The sequence below is a fragment of the Equus quagga genome, chromosome 9, assembly GCF_021613505.1.
Source record: "Equus quagga isolate Etosha38 chromosome 9, UCLA_HA_Equagga_1.0, whole genome shotgun sequence".
NCBI classification, from domain to species: domain Eukaryota; kingdom Metazoa; phylum Chordata; class Mammalia; order Perissodactyla; family Equidae; genus Equus; species Equus quagga.
Window position 1 is genome coordinate 50,912,132 of NC_060275.1, and position 21,383 is coordinate 50,933,514.

Genomic DNA, 21,383 nt, shown 5'->3' on the forward strand with positions numbered 1-21,383 from the left:
ACACTTAGAATGAGTGAGTACATACATACATGCACATCTTTGTATGCTTATGAACATATTTATATATTTAAATACAAATTCTAGATGTGTAACTGAGTGATGACAAGGTCCTTATGTTCCATAATTCCTTATGATTTCATGGGAACTCTTAAAAAGGTATCTAGAAAAAACTTTGGTTTTCTGGTCTGACAGAACTTCCAATTGATATTAATGTTTTCTATGTTCATAAAATAACACTTATTTTTATCTGAATGAGTTACAAAATTATGTCCAGACCCATATGTCAGAGATGCTGCCCCTATTTAGAAGGCAATACACAAAACTTCAGGTCCTTAAGGGTTGAAATTCTGATTATTAATATAATAAATTAGTTATGAGGTTCTTTTACCTTTTAAATACTGAAGAAATTAGTGTATTCAAAAGCTTTAGTAGAACACTAGTCTTGTTATTTATAAACAAAGATGGAACATTGAATACTTCCCATTAAATGCCGCACTAATAGTAAGTAGTTTCATATTTTATGCAGAAGATAGCCAGTAGCAGCTTAATTTAATATGCCTTATTAAGCCTAAATTTTTTTTCTTTGCTGAGGAAGATTCACTCTGAGCTAACATCCATTGCCAATCGTCCTCTTTTTGTATGTGATCTGCCATGACAGAATGGCCACTGACAGATGAGTGGTATAGGTCTGTGCCTGGGAACTGAACCTGGGTCCCCAAAGCAGAGCATGCTGAACTTCACCACTAGGCCACTGGGGCTGGCCCCCAATTTTTTGTATATAAAATGTAACTTCTATTTACCATGGTGTCTTTCTTAACTCCTTTAATAGAATTTTGCCAAAGAGAACAACTCAAAATTCAATTTAATTCTGTTTACTAATGATTTTAGAGTTTTTATATTATATGTTATCTGAAAATTTCAATTATCTAAGGAAAAAACTGATGGCAATGAAGCTTTACTGTGAAAACAGCAAAACATTAGTTCATATAAAGGGAAGAAAGCTAAAATTACAAAATGTACTAATTTTTGTATGATACATATTAAGAAAGATAGGGCCAGCCTCAATGGCCTACTGGTTGAAGTTTGGCATGCTCTGCTTTGGTGGCCCAAGTTCACTTCCCAGGTGTGGAACCATACCTCTCACCTGTCAGTGGCCATGCTATGGCAGTGGCTCACATTAAAAAAAAAAAAAGAGGAAGATTGGCAACAGATGTTAGCTCAGGGTGAATCTTCCCCAGCAAAAAAAAAAGAGAGAAAAAAGAAAGATACAGATTATTTTAATATATCTAGAGGAAAGATCATGTAAGCAAAGCTACTAAAAATAACACAAAAGAATTGAAAATTCACCTGAATCCCTGTTATTAGGCAAGTATTTAAGGTTGCTTACAAGGCAGAAGCAACTTTCTTTTTTTAAAGATTGGCACCTGAGCTAACATTTGCTGTCAATCTTCTTTTTTTTTTTTTCCTTCTTCTCCCTAAAGCCCCCCCAGTATAGAGTTGTATACTCTAGTTGTAGGTCCTTCTGGCTCTGCCATGTGGGATGCCGCCTCAGCATGGCTTGACAAGCAGTACTAGGTCTGCGCCCAGGATCTGAACCCGTGAAACCCCAGGCCAGTGAAGCAGAATGCGCAAACTTAACCATTTGGCCATGGAGCCAGCCCCAGAAGCAACTTTACCACTGTACATGGGTAGGTAGACTTTACTAAATAATATTTAGGTCTCTTCAAACTTTATGTTCTACATGATTCTAAAAACTTTACTGGCAAAAAACTGATAAGGACTTGTGACTGGGAAAAAATTATGCAAAAAATAGACTAGAATCTCTGCACCGTTTGCTTCAAAATAGTTCATCTGGGCAGAGCAGGAGGGTGGCAAGTTGAGAGAGAGATGGGTATAGATGAAATAAAAGTGGGTAGCTGACAGGTCCATGGGAGTTCATTATACTTCTCTGTTTATTTCCATAATAAAACAAAACAAAGCAAAATATCCTTTGCCCTGAAAACCACAGAACTTAAATATTCTTAGTCATTATTTCTAAAAATATTAAAAATGATTTTACTTAACAACAAAAAAAACCCAGTAAGTGTGGACTGTAACAATTGAAAGGTTAAATATTAGAATTATTAAGCATGATAATAATAAAGTGTAAATAATGTCTAGGCTGACTAGATGTAGAATACATATTTGGAATATATGAACATAATAAAAGTGTTAATGAGTTGATTATATCACAGTTATAAACTACATATTGATTACTTTTAAGTTATTTTAAAATGCTTTTCCTCTCTTCAGCTGCTATTAACAACTCTTCTTTCTTTCTTCTGTCCATATCCTGGCTTCTGCAATGGCCATAGTTAATTTCTTTTAAGACTTTTTAAAAAACTATTTCTAGGGGCTGGCCTGGTGGTGCAGCGGTTAAGTTCTCACGTTCCGCTTTGGTGGCGTGGGGTTCGCCAGTTCAGATCCTGGGTGCGGACATGGCACCACTTGGCAAGCCATGCTGTGGTAGGCGTCCCACATATAAAGTAGAGGAAGATGGGCACGAATGTTAGCTCAGGGCCAGTCTTCCTCAGCAAAAAGAGGAGGACTGGCAGCAGATGTTAGCTTAGGGCTAATCTTCCTTAAAAAAAAAAAGTATCTCTACTTACAAGATCTCTATAGAAAACTTGGGATAGTACAGAAAAGAAGGAAGGTTGGGGAAAACCTGTAGGTCTACTGCCTCACTTTTTTCTTATCTTTTTCATTCCACAAATTTGCAGGTTTAATTTTTGACACGTGTGATATTTTCTATCCACTTTCCATTTAACATTGTAATAGACATTTCCCAGAGAATAAATTCAATGAAAGGATTTAACATTTCTATTGTTTTGCTCGAAAAACAAGGCTCTAATATTTATGAGTTAAAAAAAAAAAGTCTAGTCTGTATTTAGGATTGTTTAGTTAGGCATGTTTCCGAGAAGATCAATTACTGGTTCAAAGAATATGAGTATTAAAAACAATTAGTAAATTTTTTTTGATTATCAAAGTGACACAAACAGACTGAGGCAGATTTAGAAAAATATACAGAAAATAATAATGGAGAAGAAAATTATCTCAATCACATAATCTGGAAATAAAACCTTTTTCTGTCTACTCTTTTGCTTCACTGAGCAGATAGAACACACACATGTTCCGAACCTGGGAAAGCTATCGAACCTTTCTGAACCTCAACTTCCTCACCTGCAAAATGAGAAGAGTAGTGCATGAAATAACTCAAGTGACAAGCTTAACACAGCACTGGTACAAAATTAAGCCTTCGAACATCAACTATTTTATTTCATTGAAAATTGCTTATGTCATCCACCCACTTTTCTATTAGTCTTGGCTTTTTTCCCCTGATTTTAAAGGTTGCTTTTAATAGTAAGACTATAGCCTTTGCCTACTATATGTCGAAATTTTTTCCCCCCGTTTGTCATTTGTCTTTCCATTTTCTTCATGATGTTTTAAAATTTTCATATAAACTTCAAAAAATTAACTATGAAATATTTTCTTTTCTCACTTCTTCCAGTACTTCTCTGTCAAAAAGCCCTTCTCTCCAAGGTGAGCGCTTCTATTTTAACAGGGTGATCATCGAAGTTCTCTTTGAAGGTGTGACATTAGAGCACAGAACTGGAAGAACAAGAAGCCAGCCACACACATATTTGAGGCAAAACCATTATAAAGGGAATATTAAAAGAAACTCTTCCCTTAAATATTGAGATTTCTTATTTCTATTTAACTGTGCCCAGAACTTCCTGAACACAAGTGAAGAGTGTTAATCTAAGTTCTCCTTTTTGGTGACATTTGTGGAAACAGGTTTGTTATTAGTTTCATAAGATGACCTGGGTAATCTCCATATTTATCTTATTCTGCAACAAATTATATTTAAAATTTTCAATTGACTTATGAAAAACCTATAGGGTGGGGTTAACTTTTTGAACACTTTCTCAGATAATGGTCTATGTAAGTTTTCTGCCCTATTTATATCAATTTTGTTCATTTGTAATTTTCTAGAATTCAGTCGATTTTATTTGGAGATGCTAAGGAGTAGCATGAAAACCTAAGAAATCTCTATGTCTGAATACACAGTCTGAGCCATTACTCCTTTTGTATTTGTTTTTGCCCAAAGGCCATTGTTAAGAATTATATATTCAATACAAGGGTTTTCTTTTTTCTAATTTATTTATTTGGTTGTGTTTGTTTCTTGAGATGTATTTTTTCCCTCCTGTCATTTGGGTCGAATGATTAGTTTATTTTTTTCCTCATTTAATAATAAATGCATTAAGCTTGTATATTTACATTTGATCTCAGCTATTTTCATTTCTCTTAAGTCTAATTTGTAACGTTCTTGTTCTCTTTAATATTTAAACTTTTTTTTTTTTGACAAAATAGTTGTTTCTAAATGTCCACTATTTGGGGTTACTTGGGAAGAAAAGAATAAGTTAATTTTTAGTTCTATTACTTTTTATGTTAAAAAAAAGTATCCTAAATTTTGTTTTTATAGTTTTTAGTCTTGTTGTAGCTCAGCAGCAATCTGATCAACTGAAATTATGACCAATTTTTGTGATATATTCTATAAATATTTAAGACAGTCCTGGTGTTACAACTTATTAGGTAGACATTTCTTGTTTTTTGACTAACAACCTGTCATGGATTAATGGTTTCTCATAATAATGTTTCCATCTCTGTATTAGCAACAGTTCTAAGATGTTTTCTTTTTGGTGAGGAAGATTGGCCTTGAGCTAACATCTATTGCTAATCTTCCTTTTTTTCCTCTCCTCCCCAAAGCCCCAGTACGTAGTTGTGTATCCTAGTTGTAGGTCATTCTACTTCTTCTATGTGGGATGCTGCCATAGTAGGGTTTGGTGAGTGGTGCTAGATCCACTCTCAGGATCCAAATTGGCAAGTCCTGGGCCACCGAAGTGGAACGTGTGAGCTTAACCACTCAGCCATGGGGCCAGCCCCAAGAATTTTGATTTTCTAATTTATTGCATTAAGTTTACTGACTTTTGGACCTCTAGTATGGAATACATCTGTTATCAAAATGAATTTCTTTGTCCTTTTAGTGCTGTGCCTTGAAGTTAACTTTGGCACTTACACTGTTACCTGCGATTTCTTCTATTTAATGTTTACATCTCTGTTTATTCTTCAATTTTACCTCGTATTTTGTTCAGAAGGGGATTTTTGTAAAGAATGTAAAGCAGTGTCATGGAGAGAGACAGCCTTTAGATACAGATGGCTCTGGGTTCGATTCCTGTTCTATAGTTTACTGACCATGTGGGTTTGCATACGTCATTTAAATTTTCACAGGTCTCTCTTTACTCACTTTATCTAACTTACCATACTTCCTGGCACATATTAAACACTCAATAAGTGACAGCTATTTTCATATATCCTGGGACTAGATTTTTTAAATCTGAGTGTCTTTGCCTTTTAATTAAAGAACTTAGCATATTTACATGCTATTCAAAGTCTTATTTTTAATCATCTTATTTTATACCATGTAAATACTCATATTTTTCTCGGATTTTATTTGCTCTTATTTCATGACCTCATATCAAATACTATAGTGCAAAACACTGTGTAGGCAAAAGTAGAAGACAAACACTCTACTTTTAATTGTGCTAGTAGTAAACAATTTTTGTGGTGGTAGTCTACTTCAAAATTGCTTTTTCACTGCAAACAATCCGACAATACACAAAGAGGAGGTTCCTCAAAGCCATCTATTCTATCTGACCCTAACTATGGCTGGCTAATTCAGGAGGGAATTTCTCTCTCCTTGGAGTTGTGGGATCTGAGTCATGGGTGAAGGTGCAAGGAACTCAACCTGCTTATGTCCCAGAGCCATCCTTATTTTTGTCTTGGCTGTTTCCAATCTCCTCTGAATCTGTGATTTCTTCCCTTTCTTCCCAATACATTTCTGTTTTGCTTAAAATGGTCAGGACTGGTTGCTCCTGCTGACAATCAAAAGTACCTTATACAGATGAGTAATCTTAAATCGTCTCATTTGACTTTCTAAACCGTATGTCTAATGTTTGAGTTCTTACTGTTGAATCATTAGTCTGTATGTGGAGTGTATCTTTGAAGGTACTTATCAAGAATAATTAACTTTTAATTTTGAAATCCTTGCATTATTTGTTTACCTTACATATTTGACAACCCAGTAGGGCACAGGGATCTTTAATTATAATCTTATCTTCTCAAAGATCTATAGATAATGCCTTACTGTTACACAGACATTCAGAGGCCCAGGTAAACTGGACATTCTGTCAAGATGTCACCTGTGTACTTTGTTTCACAGGTAATTCCTTCTGGTTTGGGATCCACTGTAGTGCTAGAGCGGATAAGGGTTGAGGCTTTTTATTCTGATTCACTGCCCCTAGCTGAATTGTTGTCTCTGATTTCTTATCAGTTTGTTTAGATGTTCACTCCTTTTCTACAGAGAAGATATTTTGCATGCATTCACTGCCATCATAAACAGAGTATGAAACTTTATGTTGTATATAATTTTCTGTATACTATGATGTTTTGACATCTTAAAAAACCTTTCTGGCTGACAAGACTGCCCCTCCAGGGACTAGCATGCCTTTGATATGCAAACTAGCCAATCCAGAGCCAAATCTCCTCTATCTGGCTCCTGCACCCCAAGAAGCTAGTCCTCTGCCTTAAGCATCTCAGGACCAAGTACCAGGCACTTAGTTAGAAACTATGCCTAGAGCCCAAAGCCCACTCGAAATTATTCAAACTAGTCAATCCTAAACTGTTTACCCTGTCAGGCCTTGCTTTCCTGTGGAAACCCCAATAAAGGTGGTGGCCTAAGCACTCCTTGTTCCTATTTTCTGCCTCCTGACCACCCTGGTGTTTTTCCACATGGCCCTGCATGGCATGCAGCACCACACCTCCTGCCTCTAGGACCTGTGAGTATAACAAACTTTTGTTTTCTGGAGCCTCTCCTGTGTCTTCTCCTATAGCTGCAGCTGACTGATCATCTCAGAAAAGAATACAAAACAATCTTCTTCCCACCGTCTTTCTCAACTTACTATTTTAAATAGTGTTGGGGTTAAAGTAATAACCCATAACTGGACACTACCCAAATTCTTCAATACAAGAATAAAGAATACATTGTGGGGTATTTACACAATAAAATACCATCCTGTAATGAAAATGAGCTACAAGTACATACATAGTGTTGAACAAATAAAGCCAGACACACAAAGAAGTATGGGTTACATGATTCTATCTACATAAAGTACAAAAATGAGCGAAACTACGCTATGCTGTTTTAAGTCAAGAAAGTAATTATCCTTTGGAGAGGGGGTTGGGCAGTGACAGGAAGAGGGCCTGAGAAGCCTCTGTGGTGCTGATAATGTTCTATTTCTTAATACAGGGGAAGTATTCATTTTGTGACAATTTGTCAAGCTGTATGTATGTTTATGAAATGTGCACTTTTCTATATGTGTATTATATTTTACTAAAAGTTAACAACAATATGTGGTAGATATATTCAACAGACTATTATTCAGCCTTAAAAAGAAAGGAAATTCTGACAGATGCTACAACATGCATGTACCTGGAGGATATTATGCTAAGTGAAATAAGCCAGACACAAAAGGGCAAATACTGTATGATTCCACTTCCATGAGGTGCCTAGAGTAGTCAAATGCACAGAGACGGAAACTGGTAGTTGCCAGGGGCATGGGAGGAAAGGGGAATGGGGAGTTGCTGTCTAATGGGTACACCAATTTTGCAAAATGAAAAGATTTCTGGAGAATGGTTGTATAAACAATGTGAATGTACTTTACTGAACTGTACACTTAAAAATGGTTAAGATGGTACATTTTATGTTGTGTGTATTTTACCATAATTTACCATTATTTTTAAAGTTAACAACAAACTGGTTTTTGCCAGGAAAGGACATATGCCATCATATTAGAACTACATAAAATTAAGAACTATATATAAGAACTATATAAAATTAAGAGCAAACAGGTAATGACCTGTAGGAGACGTTCGGTAAAAAATATGCACTTCAGAACATAGACATAGAGACAATTACATTGGCTGACTACAAACAAGGGGACACAGCCTGTACAAAGGAAGATGAGAGAGGGAGGTCACGTCATGCACTCTAAAACAGTTCTTAGCTGTATTCTAGATAGTTACCAACTTTGATATAAAAAGTATTATGATGATTTGATGAAGTACTCACTTATTCCACAGGACAATATTTTCTTTATTTCAAGATAAGAAGAATGAAAATCAAAGGGAAAACCTACTTTCCGTATAATTCGAAACTACTTGATATAAGAAAGCCGAAAGTAAAAGACAAAAACATCTTATTCCTATTTGTTATCTGTTAATTTTTCATGTTAGAATCTCAATACACAAGCCTCAAATAAAGGATTAAAATAAAATGAGAAACTGTTATTTAAGTACTTATTCAACCTACCTATTTGTTCCCCTAAGATCAGGCACTGTTTTGGGATTGGAGCTCCAAATACCATTCCCCGAAGTTTATCCATTGGAGGAGCTTTATTTTGAAGGCCGCCAAACTTTCCATTACTTCGAATGCGATCTCCATCTCTGGTCAGCAGTGTAGGACAGTGTGTAATTTTAACAACCTATTGTGGGTGAATGGATATTAATTAGTGAGTCTGTAAAACTTATTTCAATTGTTTGAAGAAAGGGGAAATCATTTAAGGGTTCTGAGATTAGAAATGACATGATCATGGTAGTATTTCCACAAAATTAAGAAGCTAGTGATGTATAAGATGAACTGGGGGAAAAAACCAGAGGCAGGGAGATAAATTAGATTACTTCTTGAGCGTTAGCCTAAACTAGAATAGTGACAATGCAAATGAAAAAAAGGGAATTTTACAGCTTGACTGATAAGAGGAAGGGGGAGAGGGACATCCAGAGCTGTGTGCTGCTGAACCCAAGGCAGCATCCCCAGCTCTCAGTTCTGCTGTTAGACAAGTGTTCTCCAGATGAGTAGAGGACAGCAAAAGAGTATCAGACTGAAGAAAAACACACTGAAAAGCATAGGGCTGAATCTGCAGAGGACAACACTACTATTCCACCTGTGGAAAGAAAAAGAGCTCGTAATTTGAGAGTTAGGGGAACTAGAATTATGTAGTAAAACCTATGTCATGGAAACGGTTAGTCAAGAATTAAATTCTTCAGGGAAGTCTGAAAATAAAAGAAAAACACTGGATTTATTATTTCATGATCTTTAAGAATATTCTTTCAAAAAAGGTCTAGGAAACATACAAAAATAAAATGTTCAAATTTCACTGGTAACCATAAGTGGAACTGGAATAACTGGAAGTGGAATTCAAATGAGACATTTTCACTACTCAAAATGTTAACTCCCCCCGCCCCCATATAGAGTGTTGAGAGAGAGATGGAGAAAGGGTCTTGTACTAATTAATCTGCTCTGAGATAGCCCTTCTCAAGGAAATGTGACAAGTGTTAAAAAGCTTAACATTTTGTTTGACCCAGCAATTCCACTTCTAAGAATGTATTCTAAAAAAAAAATCACAGATGTGAACTGTGCACTGAAACATTGTTTTAATAATGAAAAATATGAAATGTACAGTCTCAATAAGTTACATAAATTATGGCACATCCACGTAAGAACACAGAATGCAACATTAAAAAATTGACTGAAGAAGAATATTATAACTTGACATGTAAAAACACCTAATTCAATCTAATTTTGGCGATTAGTCTCTGAATTATAAAAATAAGAGATTAAACAAAACTTTATTTTTTTTTAAAATGAAAAAGTAATAGGATATGTAATAGAAAATCATGACTAGTGTTTATTCTTTTAATATAATTCCAGGGATACTTTACAGATGTTTTCCCACCAAACTGGGTATTTAAAAACCAAATTTAAATGCATTAGGATGTCTGAAGAAAATCTATGGTCAATTCTTTGGTAAAATGAATCTTTTAGTAAAAAAATCACATCTTGCTTTCTTAGTTTTAACGGTCTAAAAGTGAACATTACAAATACAAACTGGATTAATGTACTACCCATTTATCAGGATTCAGGCAATGTTTTTAAGGATTTAATGCCATTTTAAATAAGTAACACATTCAAGTTTACACAGTTGTCTACTCTCTTGTTAAGAGACAACAATGTTAAGTTATAAACCTCTGGAAGAAAGGACAGTTTGGCTCCTCTTTTATAACAATTCTGGAAATATTCGTTGTACAACAATGTGAAGGTACTTAACACTACTGAACTGTACACTTAATGGTTAAGATGGTAAATTTTATGTGTTTTTTACCATCATTTACCATTAAATCTTATGATTCTAACTCACTAAACACTCATATTAGGACAAAAACAGTCACAACAGTTTTTTGCAAATTCAGTGAGTGAACAGCAGTGCTACAGCTCTGGCAATGCTTATTCACAACTGCTGTAAGGACCAGCAAGGGGTGGACAAGGGGCTGTAGTAGTATAAACGCCATCAAGAATTTAGGAAGAGAAAATGACAACGACTACTGAAACCTAACAATGTTACCAAAGGATGTCATAAAAGCCTTTTCTCAGAAGAGCTTTAAAACATTATTTAATTGGTGGAGTTAGATATGACTTCATTCAAACTTTGGAATCAGAGCAATTAGCATGTGCCATACCAATTACAAGGAACAAACACAGTACCTGCTTTTGAAACATAAGCTCTATAACATTTTTTTTGAAGCTATGGATTGGTGTATTTCATCAGTTTTAAAAAGTTTTCAGCATTAGTCCTTCAAATATTGCCTATGATCCTTTTCCCTTTCTCTTGGCACTCTGTTTAGACTTTTTAAAAAGATTTTCTCATTCTATCCTCCATGACTATCAGCCTCTCTCTTTGATTCCTTCTCTCTGGGCTGCAGTCTGGACAATTTTTCTGACCTACCTTCCAATTCACTAATTCTCTATTAAGCTGTTAAACCCATCCAGTGAATATTTAATTTTTATTAAATTTTTTATTTTTAGAAGCTCTATTTGATTTTTTCAAGTCAACTTGCTCTTATACTCAACACTTTTATTTCTTAAAATATGTTAAACATATTTTTAAAATATTTGCTCTTTATGGAAATTATTTCAGTTTTAAGATAAAGGTAAATTCTTCCAAAAAGAATTTGCGTTTGTTCCGATCAGACATCTAAGGGTGCAGTCCAGCACCATAGGAAATCAAATGTTTTCTTTGAAGCTTTTCAGACCATTCACAAATTATGAATGCAGCATGCAAAAAGACATGAGAGCCCATCTGTTTATATTGATGAATTCTCTAGGCAAACAGTTTAATTTTTTTCCTTTTCCACTTAGTGCCAAAGTTCAAGAGAGGCAATTTTCTTGCAATCTCTAGAGGCACTTGGAGTTGAGACAGAAGTGGCAAGTTTATTTCTTTGTGTACCCTTACACTAAAGTTTAGCCCTTATGGGGGTTCCAAGTTTATTGGGAAAGGGGTCTTCCATCAGATTTGCCACTCTGGTGAAAGCCCAGGGTTTTGTCTCCCACTCTCTGAGCTTCTCAAGGGAGTGAAAATTGATGCTCAAGTTCAATTAGTTTGACAAATGTTCTCAAGGCAAAATCTGGCTTCAGTGTTCTGTTTATCTTTCTGGGTCCCCACCTTCACTTGGAATCCTTACTTTCCCGTCAGTTCACACATTAAGATACACATCTTGACATAGAGACAGAAACAGCCTTTTGAAATAGCCTTTTAGCTCCTCTCTGCTGGAATTCCCTCTGGCTGAACTGTCTAGTCCACCTCTGTACAACCCTCAGTGCCTAGCACTGTGCCTAGTGGTGTGCTGGAGCCAGCATTTACTGGGTCATGAGAACCAGGTCTCCTGAATGCCTCATTCAATGACTGCACACAGGCAGCTAGAAATCACCCATGATTTGAGTATTTAACTATGGGGACTGGCAAAATCTACAAATCAGGGTCCCACCATCAGACTTCCCAGAGCTGGCTGTCCAACATTTAATAGTATACCACAGCGTCTCATACACAAAGTGTTCAAATAATTGATGGAACTAACTAAATCGTCCAGTTATTACCCAATTTGTTAACTCTATCCCCATTAGTAAGCTTCTCATCTTCTACTAATAGATTCCATGTTGTCATAACATTTAGTGGATATGGTTTCTATTTCATAATTCAGGATATATAAACACACTAACCATCACTAGAATATGGTAGCTCCCCCATCCACAACTGTTTTCTGGTATAGTATATTACAGCCATTATTAGGTTCACAAGGAACCATTCATGAAGACACTAAATACTATTCCCCAATTACTTAATTTCCAATAATCTCACTAATCTAGCTCTCCTAAATTCAAGATGCATTTATTATTTCTTCTTAACTAGGCCCAAAGAAAAACTGCTCTGACCAGTTCTAGTTCTGTCATGAATTAGTAGTGTGACTTGGTATAGGTCCATTATTTGTTTTGAACTTAAGGTTTCTCATCTAGAAAGTGAGAGTAGATGATTTCTAAGGTTCCCATGATTCGAGAATACACTATTTATAGATACTGGCTCCGATTTTAAACTGGCCTCTGTTTTCTCTTCTATAACCACAAACATTCTTATTTTCAGTTATAATAATTTGCAATCATATAACGTTTTCCATATATGTTTACCACCTGCCATTTCCAAGCCCCCAACACCACACTTACTAAACTTAATACTTCTTGTGTATCAAAGAATTTAAGACCTTTGGATCTCAGATCCAAAGAGATCTTTCCTTTACTGAAACTTTACCATACTCCAAGCTCTTTGCTTAATGCTTTATATGTATTATTCAGTGTTTACAAGAGCACTCTGAAAGGCCCTCCTTTAGAGTAGATTTCCTTTCTTTTTTAAATTAAAAGTAATATAGAAGTGATAATCCTTCTTAATATATCCAACAGTATACAACATATTCTCCCAGTTTGCTTAAAGTACATAAGCTTATTTTTAAAAAGGGCATCATCTTAAGCATTATCATTTCACAATTTTTCAACAAAATGATATACTTTGTACATCTTCTTTGTTAGGATACATGAAACTATTACATTTTTTTAATAGCTACATACTACTCTATGTATAAATTACTATAATAGAGTTGTCTAATCCTAACTGATAGACATTTATACTGTTTCCCAAGTTTCCCATTAAAAACTCATTAATATTCTAATGCATATTCTTCTACACATCTGTGTGTACTTATGGGAGCGTGTCTGTAAGACAAATTACTTTAATACCTTGTTATGGTATAAAGATGGCTGCAAATTCTTTGCTCCTTTTCCCAGGGAGTAGAGAGAGTCTATTCCCGACCCCTACCACCCACCCTTAGATTTGGACTGGCCAGATTCTGACCAACCAAATGTACTTTCTGAGGCTGGGACTTAAAGAGACCTCCAGCTTCTGCCTTCGCAATGCTTGGAACACCTCTCCTTAGATCCTAGACGCCATTTGAAAAAGCCCAAGCAGCCACAAGAAGAGGCTCACAAGATGAGATCCAAGTCTGCCTGCCTACAGCCCTGGCTGAGTGCCTAGCCAGCAGCCAGTATCAGCTAGCCAGTATGAATGCGAGATAAAGTAGGAACTAATTCATTTTCAAAAATAATTTCAAGGAAATACTTCCAACCTAGGACTTGCTGGGTTAGAAAACTGTTCTTCATCCTTAGCAAGTTTAGCTAACAGAATGCTCTTTTCCACTTTAAAGATATTACTTTTCCTTTTTCTCCCCAAAGCCCCCCGGTACGTAGTTGTGTATTTTTAGTTGTGGGTCCTTCTAGTTGTAGCATGTGGGATGCCGCCTCAGCATGGCCTGATGAGTGGTGCCATGTCTGTGCCCAGGATTCAAACTGATGAAACTCTGGGCCACTGAAGTAGAGCAAGCAAACTTAACTACTCGGCCATGGGGCCAGACCCCAGGATGCTCTTTTTTTTGAGGAAGATTAGCCCTGAGCTAACATCTGCTGCAAATCCTTCTCTTTTTGCTGAGGAAGACTGGCCCTGAGCTCACATCTTCCTCTACTTTATATGTGGGACACCTGCCACGGCATGGCTTGCCAAGCGGTGCCATGTCCGCACCTGGGATCCGAACCGGCAAACCCCGGGCCACAGAAACAGAACGTGCAACCTTAACCACTGCGCCACCAGACCAGCGCCTATCTATTAATATATTCTGCCCAATTTTATGCTGTTCATTAATTTGTAGTATTTAAATTGGTTTTGACAAGGTTACTTAATCATTTGTACATTTATCATAAAATGAAATTATTTCCATATAGGGCTTTAATACATTAAAACTTTAAAAATATACATTAAAATTGGAGCTACAAATTAAAAAAGAATTCAAATACATACCTCTTTTCTATAATGATTGGCAGCATCCAAATTATCCAAAATAATGGTGTCTCCTAACAGCATACCAAATACTAAAAAAAATTCAATAAATGAATTTTTAAAATTATGACATCTTCTTTGATATTAAAATATTAATACAAAGTGCAAACTTTTCTTAGAAAGAATGCCACCATTAAAATTTTATTCAACAGTTTCCTCTCATAGGAAAAAATAAGAGAATTAAATATTTTTTAAAAATCACTTATGAACTAAGAACATAAATTTCCATAATCAGTAATTTATATATCTAGATAACAAAAGTAAAATCTATATAAAATAAAGTCACCATAATTTCCTTTACCTGTTTCACAATGTTCTACGTTATCTGGAAATGTTAACAAATCTCGGGCAAAGACTGGATCTCCAACGGGTTTAAAATATAATTTTCCATTTCGGTAATGAGGTAGAGGTCTGAATGAAAAGAAATTTTAAAAAACATTAAACAAAACACATATAACTTTTTAACTAAAAAAATATGTAATATGAAAAATATAAATATATTGTATATCATTGTAATCATTTAATCAACTCCCCATCCACAAGTGATACTCCTAAAGGATTGACTATTATGCCCTTAGAACTGAAAGCAATATGTACCATATTTAAAAATACATGATTAGTTTTATCTGTACTACTACCCTCAATTAGTTTGTAAAATCAATATAAACTGTTGTTTAGTTTGACAAGGAAAGGAGAAAAGCAGGCTTTAAGTTGAGAAAAGCAACTTTAAGTTGGGCCTACGTGAGGAAGCCAATGATATGACTGTCTCATGTGGAAAGCAGCCCTAGAATGAATGAGGGAAGGGCAACGCCCAAGCCTTAGACACTTGTGAGAGAGGCAGTTTAGTACCCTGGCTCCTGTCCCTCTCACACAGTGTACAGAAGGAGCATAAAGCCCAGAGATAACAATGAGAACCAACAGATGGCAGTAGACTCGGGTGTCAGGGCCTTTCCCAAACCTTGAAGGTAGGAGTGCTAGGGACGTGGTGGCTCTAGGAGCCAGCTGACTCAATCTCAGTAAGAGGCACGATATCAGGAATAGAGAGGATAACTAGTTTCTGGAGCAAACATTAGCCCTAAATACCAAATTCATACTTTCCCTAAACCAAGGATTTTTAACTTGGTCTTGAGGGATTATGGAGATAAAAGAAATTATTTTCACAAAACGTATTATTCTTATCAACACAGAAATTATGATCTGACAGGATTTCCTAATCCTTAAAGTGGGTACTGACTAGCAGCAGAATGAGAGATTTAGAAGCATACAGATTTGAGTTCAAATTCCAGCTGTTTCCCCTATCTATTTTTAGATTACAAAATGAAATAAATACTATTTTAATGACATAGTAGACTCTTAACATGGGCTCTCATTCTCCTTCAAGTCCCCATTCCTATTCAATGGCAGGCCTTACAGAGTTTTGCTTAGGGATCTGAGAAAAATCATTGGTCAACCCTCTGTTATATGTTTTATTTTTTTTGTTTTGTTACCATTCCTTCCAGTCTTTTAAGGTGGATTTTAAAAAATAGTCAAAATCAGAGTACACATACAATATTTAAAAAGTGAATTAAAAAAGCCTAATTGGTTTGCAGTTATTCCCTAAAAATATATTTTGAAAAATAGATGAGCAAATAATTACTTAAAAACACCAGATTTATACAGTAGTCCCCCAGTATCTGCAGGGGATACAATAAGACCCCTCGTGGATGTCTGAAACCATGCACAGTACTCAATCCTATATATACATACACACATTGTTTTTTCCCATTCATACATACCTATTAGGCATAGTAAGAGATTAATAACAATAATAATAAAATAGAATAACAATATACAGTCATGTGCTGCATAATAACAAACCACATATACAACGGCGGTCCCATAAGATTAGAACCATATAGCCTAGGTGTGTAGAAATGTATACCATCTAGGTTTATGTAAGAATACTCTATCATGTTCACAAGACGAAAAAGCCTAATGACGCATTTCTCAGAAAAGTATCCCTGTCAAGTAATGCATGAGTGTACTATAATAAAAGTTATATGAATGTGGTCTCTCTCTCTCAAAATGTCTTATGAGACTGTACTCACTCTTCTTATATGATGTGAGATAATAAAATGCCTACGTGATGAGATTAACTGAGGTGAACGACGTAGGCACTGTGACGTTGCGTTAGGCCAATGGACCTTCTGACAATAGTCAGAAGGGTCATCTGCTTCCAGACCGCAGTTGACCACCGAGAACTGAAACTTTGGAAAGCGAAACTGAGGATAAGAGGGGCAGTAGTGTATTAAAATAAGGATGGAACATCCTAACTAGATGGTTTCTTACATGTCAACTTTGTTGCTGGCAGTTCCAATAAAGACCCTCTCTACCTAAATGATGGCTGCTTATTTTCATAGGACACAAACAGGAGAAAAGACACGTATATCTACCCTTACTCCAAATAAAGGTGCTCCATACTTTGTTAATGATAATGACATCTTATAATCCTTCCTGTCCCAAAGGCCAAAATTTGCTTTGGGTTTGTGTGTGTATGCATTTGTGTATGAATGTGTCATATATACAAATCACATTTAATTGGCAAATTAAACATGGCCAGCATGTATAATTGAATACAGTGAAATACTAATTTTAATGAAGTATGCACATTTGTGATGAAGGCAAAATAACTGTAGATGATTTGAGTCAGTTTGTTTCAGACATCTTTTAGAGAAATCATTTTTAAATTTAGTGCTTTGATTAAAAATAGAAAAGTTATTTCAGAAAAAATTACTACTTTCACTTTTTTCTAACCTTTTCCAATCTGGAAGAGTCTTCTTATAAATAGAATCAAGGGGCAACACCTGCTGACGACCTTGTGTTTCATCATAGATACGACGTGCAGCATCAGTGGTCAGGGTGACCACACAGTCCATGTCACTTGCTAGATGCCAAGAAATAACCATGGCAGCTCTATCATCTTCAATTTGTGCCAGGTGTGCAATCTATAACCCATTTTTAAAAGTCAAGTAAAAAAATTTTTAAATATATAAAATTTGATATTAAATATTTTAAAAGTCCAAGTGTAAACAGTAAAAAGACTTTTCTGAAATATTCATGTGAATTAGCAAAAAATTCTCAAGCTGTAAAAAATGTACTCGCTTTAATATATTAAACTGTCTACTTTGCTGTTAAATTTCAGAAACATTGTTCCACAGATTAAACTCCAGTAAATTTTGCAAAGATCAAATAAAAATATTTGGAATATTATCAGCTAACTAATGATGCACATTTTTTAACATTTAATATCTCTACTATTGGGATGTATCTTAATTGATAAAGTAATCATAAAATACATTAAAATAATATACACATACAATAATAAATGGAATTTTAGATTCAATTAAACACAAATACAGTAATATACCATATCCTTCTAAGTAAATATTTTACTCCAATACTATACTATTTCTTTCAGAAAACAAACCTAAATGTCACCAATAAGAATCGTTTCTTCTGCTTACAAAACCATTTTCAAGCTTAGGATAAACAGTCACTCTCCTATTTATGAAACTTTAGTTACAAACACTCTTGCTCAAAGCCCAACAAGGCTGAAGTTGGCCAACTTCAAAACCTCATTCATTGCACTGGTATGTATGGTCACGCTTACCCTTTATTCTTGATCTGGTAGCAAAAACCTGCCCTAGCAATGAAAATGTTGTGTGTCAGTGTTAAAAACATCATAATGTCTACCCTTGTATTCCAATTTTCTAGAAGTTAGTGGAAGAAAGATAAAAAAACAGACATGCATAGAAACTAGCACACGTAAATAAAGATGAAAAAAATATTCCAGGGGTTGGACCCATGGCATAGTGGTTAAGTTCCCATGCTCTGCTTTGCTGGCCCAGGTTCACGGGTTCGCAACCTGGGTGCAAACCTACACTTGTCAGCCATGCTGTGGTGGCAACTCACGTATGAAGTGGAGGAAGATTGGCACAGATGTTAGCTCAGGGCTGATCTTTCTCAAGTGAAAAAAAGGAGGAGGATTGGCAACAGATTTTAGCTCAGGGTTAATCTTCCTCAGTAAAAAAAAAAAAGAAAAAGAAAAAGAAAAAAGTATTATAGCCAACAAAGGAAGACTCAGTACGTCAAACCAAATTAAGCGACTTCATTCTACTTCTGACTGTAAGTGTTTGGACAAGTTATCTATTCTGTGGTTGCTCACAAGCACCCTAATCTTATGACTGGGGTAATTATTTCTAAGTGAAGATATGCTTGGAAACTCTCATAGACTCCTTAACATTACATTTTCTCCTTAAACTTTCAGGTAACATGAAGTATATACAGTATTTTTTTTTCAAAAATCTAATCCTTTCTAAGACATGAACTCACTTTTTTTTTTTTTCACCTGTGTACCATGGACAATGTTCTGTTCCTTCAAACTTTAACTACTTTTTCAGCTTTTTTGAGTCCACCCTAGCCATTTTCATGGATGTTACTACTACTTCCTCAGTTAGGGATGGGAAACGAATGGCACTTAAAAAAAAAAAGGAATATGGATGGGATTTCAAGATATTTGGAATTAAGGAGGACACGACTAAAATATCCAAATTAATTGAGGTATTCTCAACATCAAAAATAAACAAAAGGTTTGGGTGAAAAACATTCCCTTCTCTCCTACTATATTGCCAGGAAGAAGTTTTTAAGAGGAATCAAGGAAGAAGATTAAGCATAATTTGGAGCGAGTGGAAATTTTCTCTTACTGGTTATGAGAGGGTTTTTACTTCTGAGAGGACAGAAGAGAAACCATATAAAATGATTTTCATAGATTTCCCCCAGATTGTCATGATATAATGAGGAATATTTGAATAGAAGACTTTAAAATATATTTCTTCTGCTAAAATTTATATTTTGGTAAAAATTTTACATATTGAGCAAGAATTTTATATTAAATGAACCACTGAAATGTGGTATGTTACTACCTGAAACTAGGCTAACTATAGATATTTATACACTTAGATTCATAGGACTACTTCTTTCTATAAAGATCGCTTCTTTCTAGAAATTGGTTCTGAGGAATAATGATTTAAAAAATTATATATTAGCATCTTGTTTTCCAATTTTTGAATTTACATTCTTAATTTCTCAATTTTCGCATTTGGGGCTTGGATATTAATGTAACAGTTTCAGTAGTAAACCCTGCTCCACACTTCTAGAGTAACCATTACCCCCTATTTTCAGGGTATACTTTGCCTGTGAAATTAGGGAACCATTTACAAAGAGACGACCTTCTGAGTCAGAAAGACCTTGGTTGACATCTAAGTTCTGTCTCTTACTAACCATATATTGACAAGATACTTCAGTTCTCTGAACTTCTATTTCCTCATGTAAAAACTAGAAATACTGTAAGAAGTTCATAGAGTGGTTGTAAAAGTAGAGTGATACACACAGGGAATAAAGAACAGTGATTGAATGGCACAGAGTTTAGAGTCAGACTGCCTGGGTTTGAGTCCTGGCTCTGCCACTTACTTGCTAGCTATGTAACCTTGAGCAAGTTTTTTAATCTCTGCATAACTCAGTTTCAGTTTCCTCAATTTTAAAACAGAGGTAAAAGCAGCAAGGTGAGATGCATATTAAATGTAAAGTTTAACAAGTAAAACACATGCATACATACCACAAACCTTTCATTAAAAATTGAAGGTGTTGGGAGAAAAAGCAGATGATAATCAAAATATAGACTGAAGAACCAAAACCTAGCTAACGAACTTACTAATAATTGCAAACAGGAATTCTGATGGAGAAAAAATATAAAATCAAATGTTCTGGATTGAATAATAGTAGGATAAAAATGAAAATCCAATTCATTTGACAAAAGGTAAAACCAAAGAAGGAAATAATAAAAGAAAAGAAGGAAGAATGGCACTGTTTCCCTTGGAGCAAATACGTATAAAGTTTTTGTTTGCTGTTGTTTTTTCTTAAGTTCTAGGAGCATCCAAGAATTCTCTCTGTAACAACATTACACTCAGAATTCAGAAAAATTCTGATCTTTCTCTCTCTTTTGTTGTCTCATTGAAGTCTGAGTCGCATGTAAAGGTCTTGGCTACTTATATAGTCACATAACAGGAAAGCACCTCTAAGTAGACAACAAGCCTTGAACTAAGACATGCTAACAATTTCTGCCACAGCCCTCAACATTAATATGAATTACGGAATTAATTACGCATTTCAGTTTTAAATTCTGCCAAATCCTTATTATGGTAATGAGAGCAAGTAATTTATTGGAAAAAACTTAAAAGTACAAAGAAACTGACACTCCTTTAATATAATGTCATTTTAAAACACATTTAAAACAAAACAAGATAATAAAATGTACTGCCTCTAAAAAGGCTTAAATACAAACCTTTCCCAAAACATCTCCACTGCCTTTAGTATAGTTTGGAAGAGTACATGATCTTCTAGGTTTTTTCCTTAGTTCTTCCTGTTCTGATGTCTTTCTTTTCAAAAGTGCTTCAATGTGTGGCATCTGTAATTCATAAGGAAAAATTAACTACAAGGGCAATTACTCTTGTACCAGGCAGCCCATAATGATAGCAGAGAAAAATCAACAATCTGGACAACTCAAGAACATAAAGTTACTAAGCAGGCATTACTTCAAAAGAATATGGTTACAATAATGTAAAGCTTCCATCTCACTGATTTTTTTCTATCTTAGTTAAGAAACGCACAACCTATAACCAGACTTCTCTTTGAAGCTGAGTTACACACACAAAAGAAAGTAAGTTTTAAAAAAACTATTGTCTTTTGTTACTTTCTCTCATTTTCTTTGCCACCTCATATACTGTTCATTACTTAAGCCTCTTCATTGCAGTTCTCTAGTTGGTGTACTATTCATTTCACTCATTGGTGTCACTACATTATAAATACAAAGTGCAATTTCCTTGAAAAGAGCACTCATCATTTTGTTAGTCTCCCTTAATGTCT

At 35.1% G+C, this 21,383-nt stretch overlaps 1 protein-coding gene across 1 annotated transcript in view; it reads right to left on the reverse strand.

Annotated features, from left to right (window-relative positions):
* Positions 1-21,383, reverse strand: part of SMCHD1 (structural maintenance of chromosomes flexible hinge domain containing 1) — a 136,587-nt gene that overhangs the window by 10,286 nt on the left and 104,918 nt on the right. The window contains exons 41-45 of the mRNA XM_046671568.1: positions 20,803-20,925; positions 17,217-17,407; positions 14,725-14,834; positions 14,385-14,455; positions 8,468-8,639 (exon numbers count right to left, since the gene is read on the reverse strand). Coding sequence (XP_046527524.1) covers positions 8,468-8,639; positions 14,385-14,455; positions 14,725-14,834; positions 17,217-17,407; positions 20,803-20,925 — 667 coding nt within the window. The remainder of the gene's footprint in view (positions 1-8,467; positions 8,640-14,384; positions 14,456-14,724; positions 14,835-17,216; positions 17,408-20,802; positions 20,926-21,383) is intronic.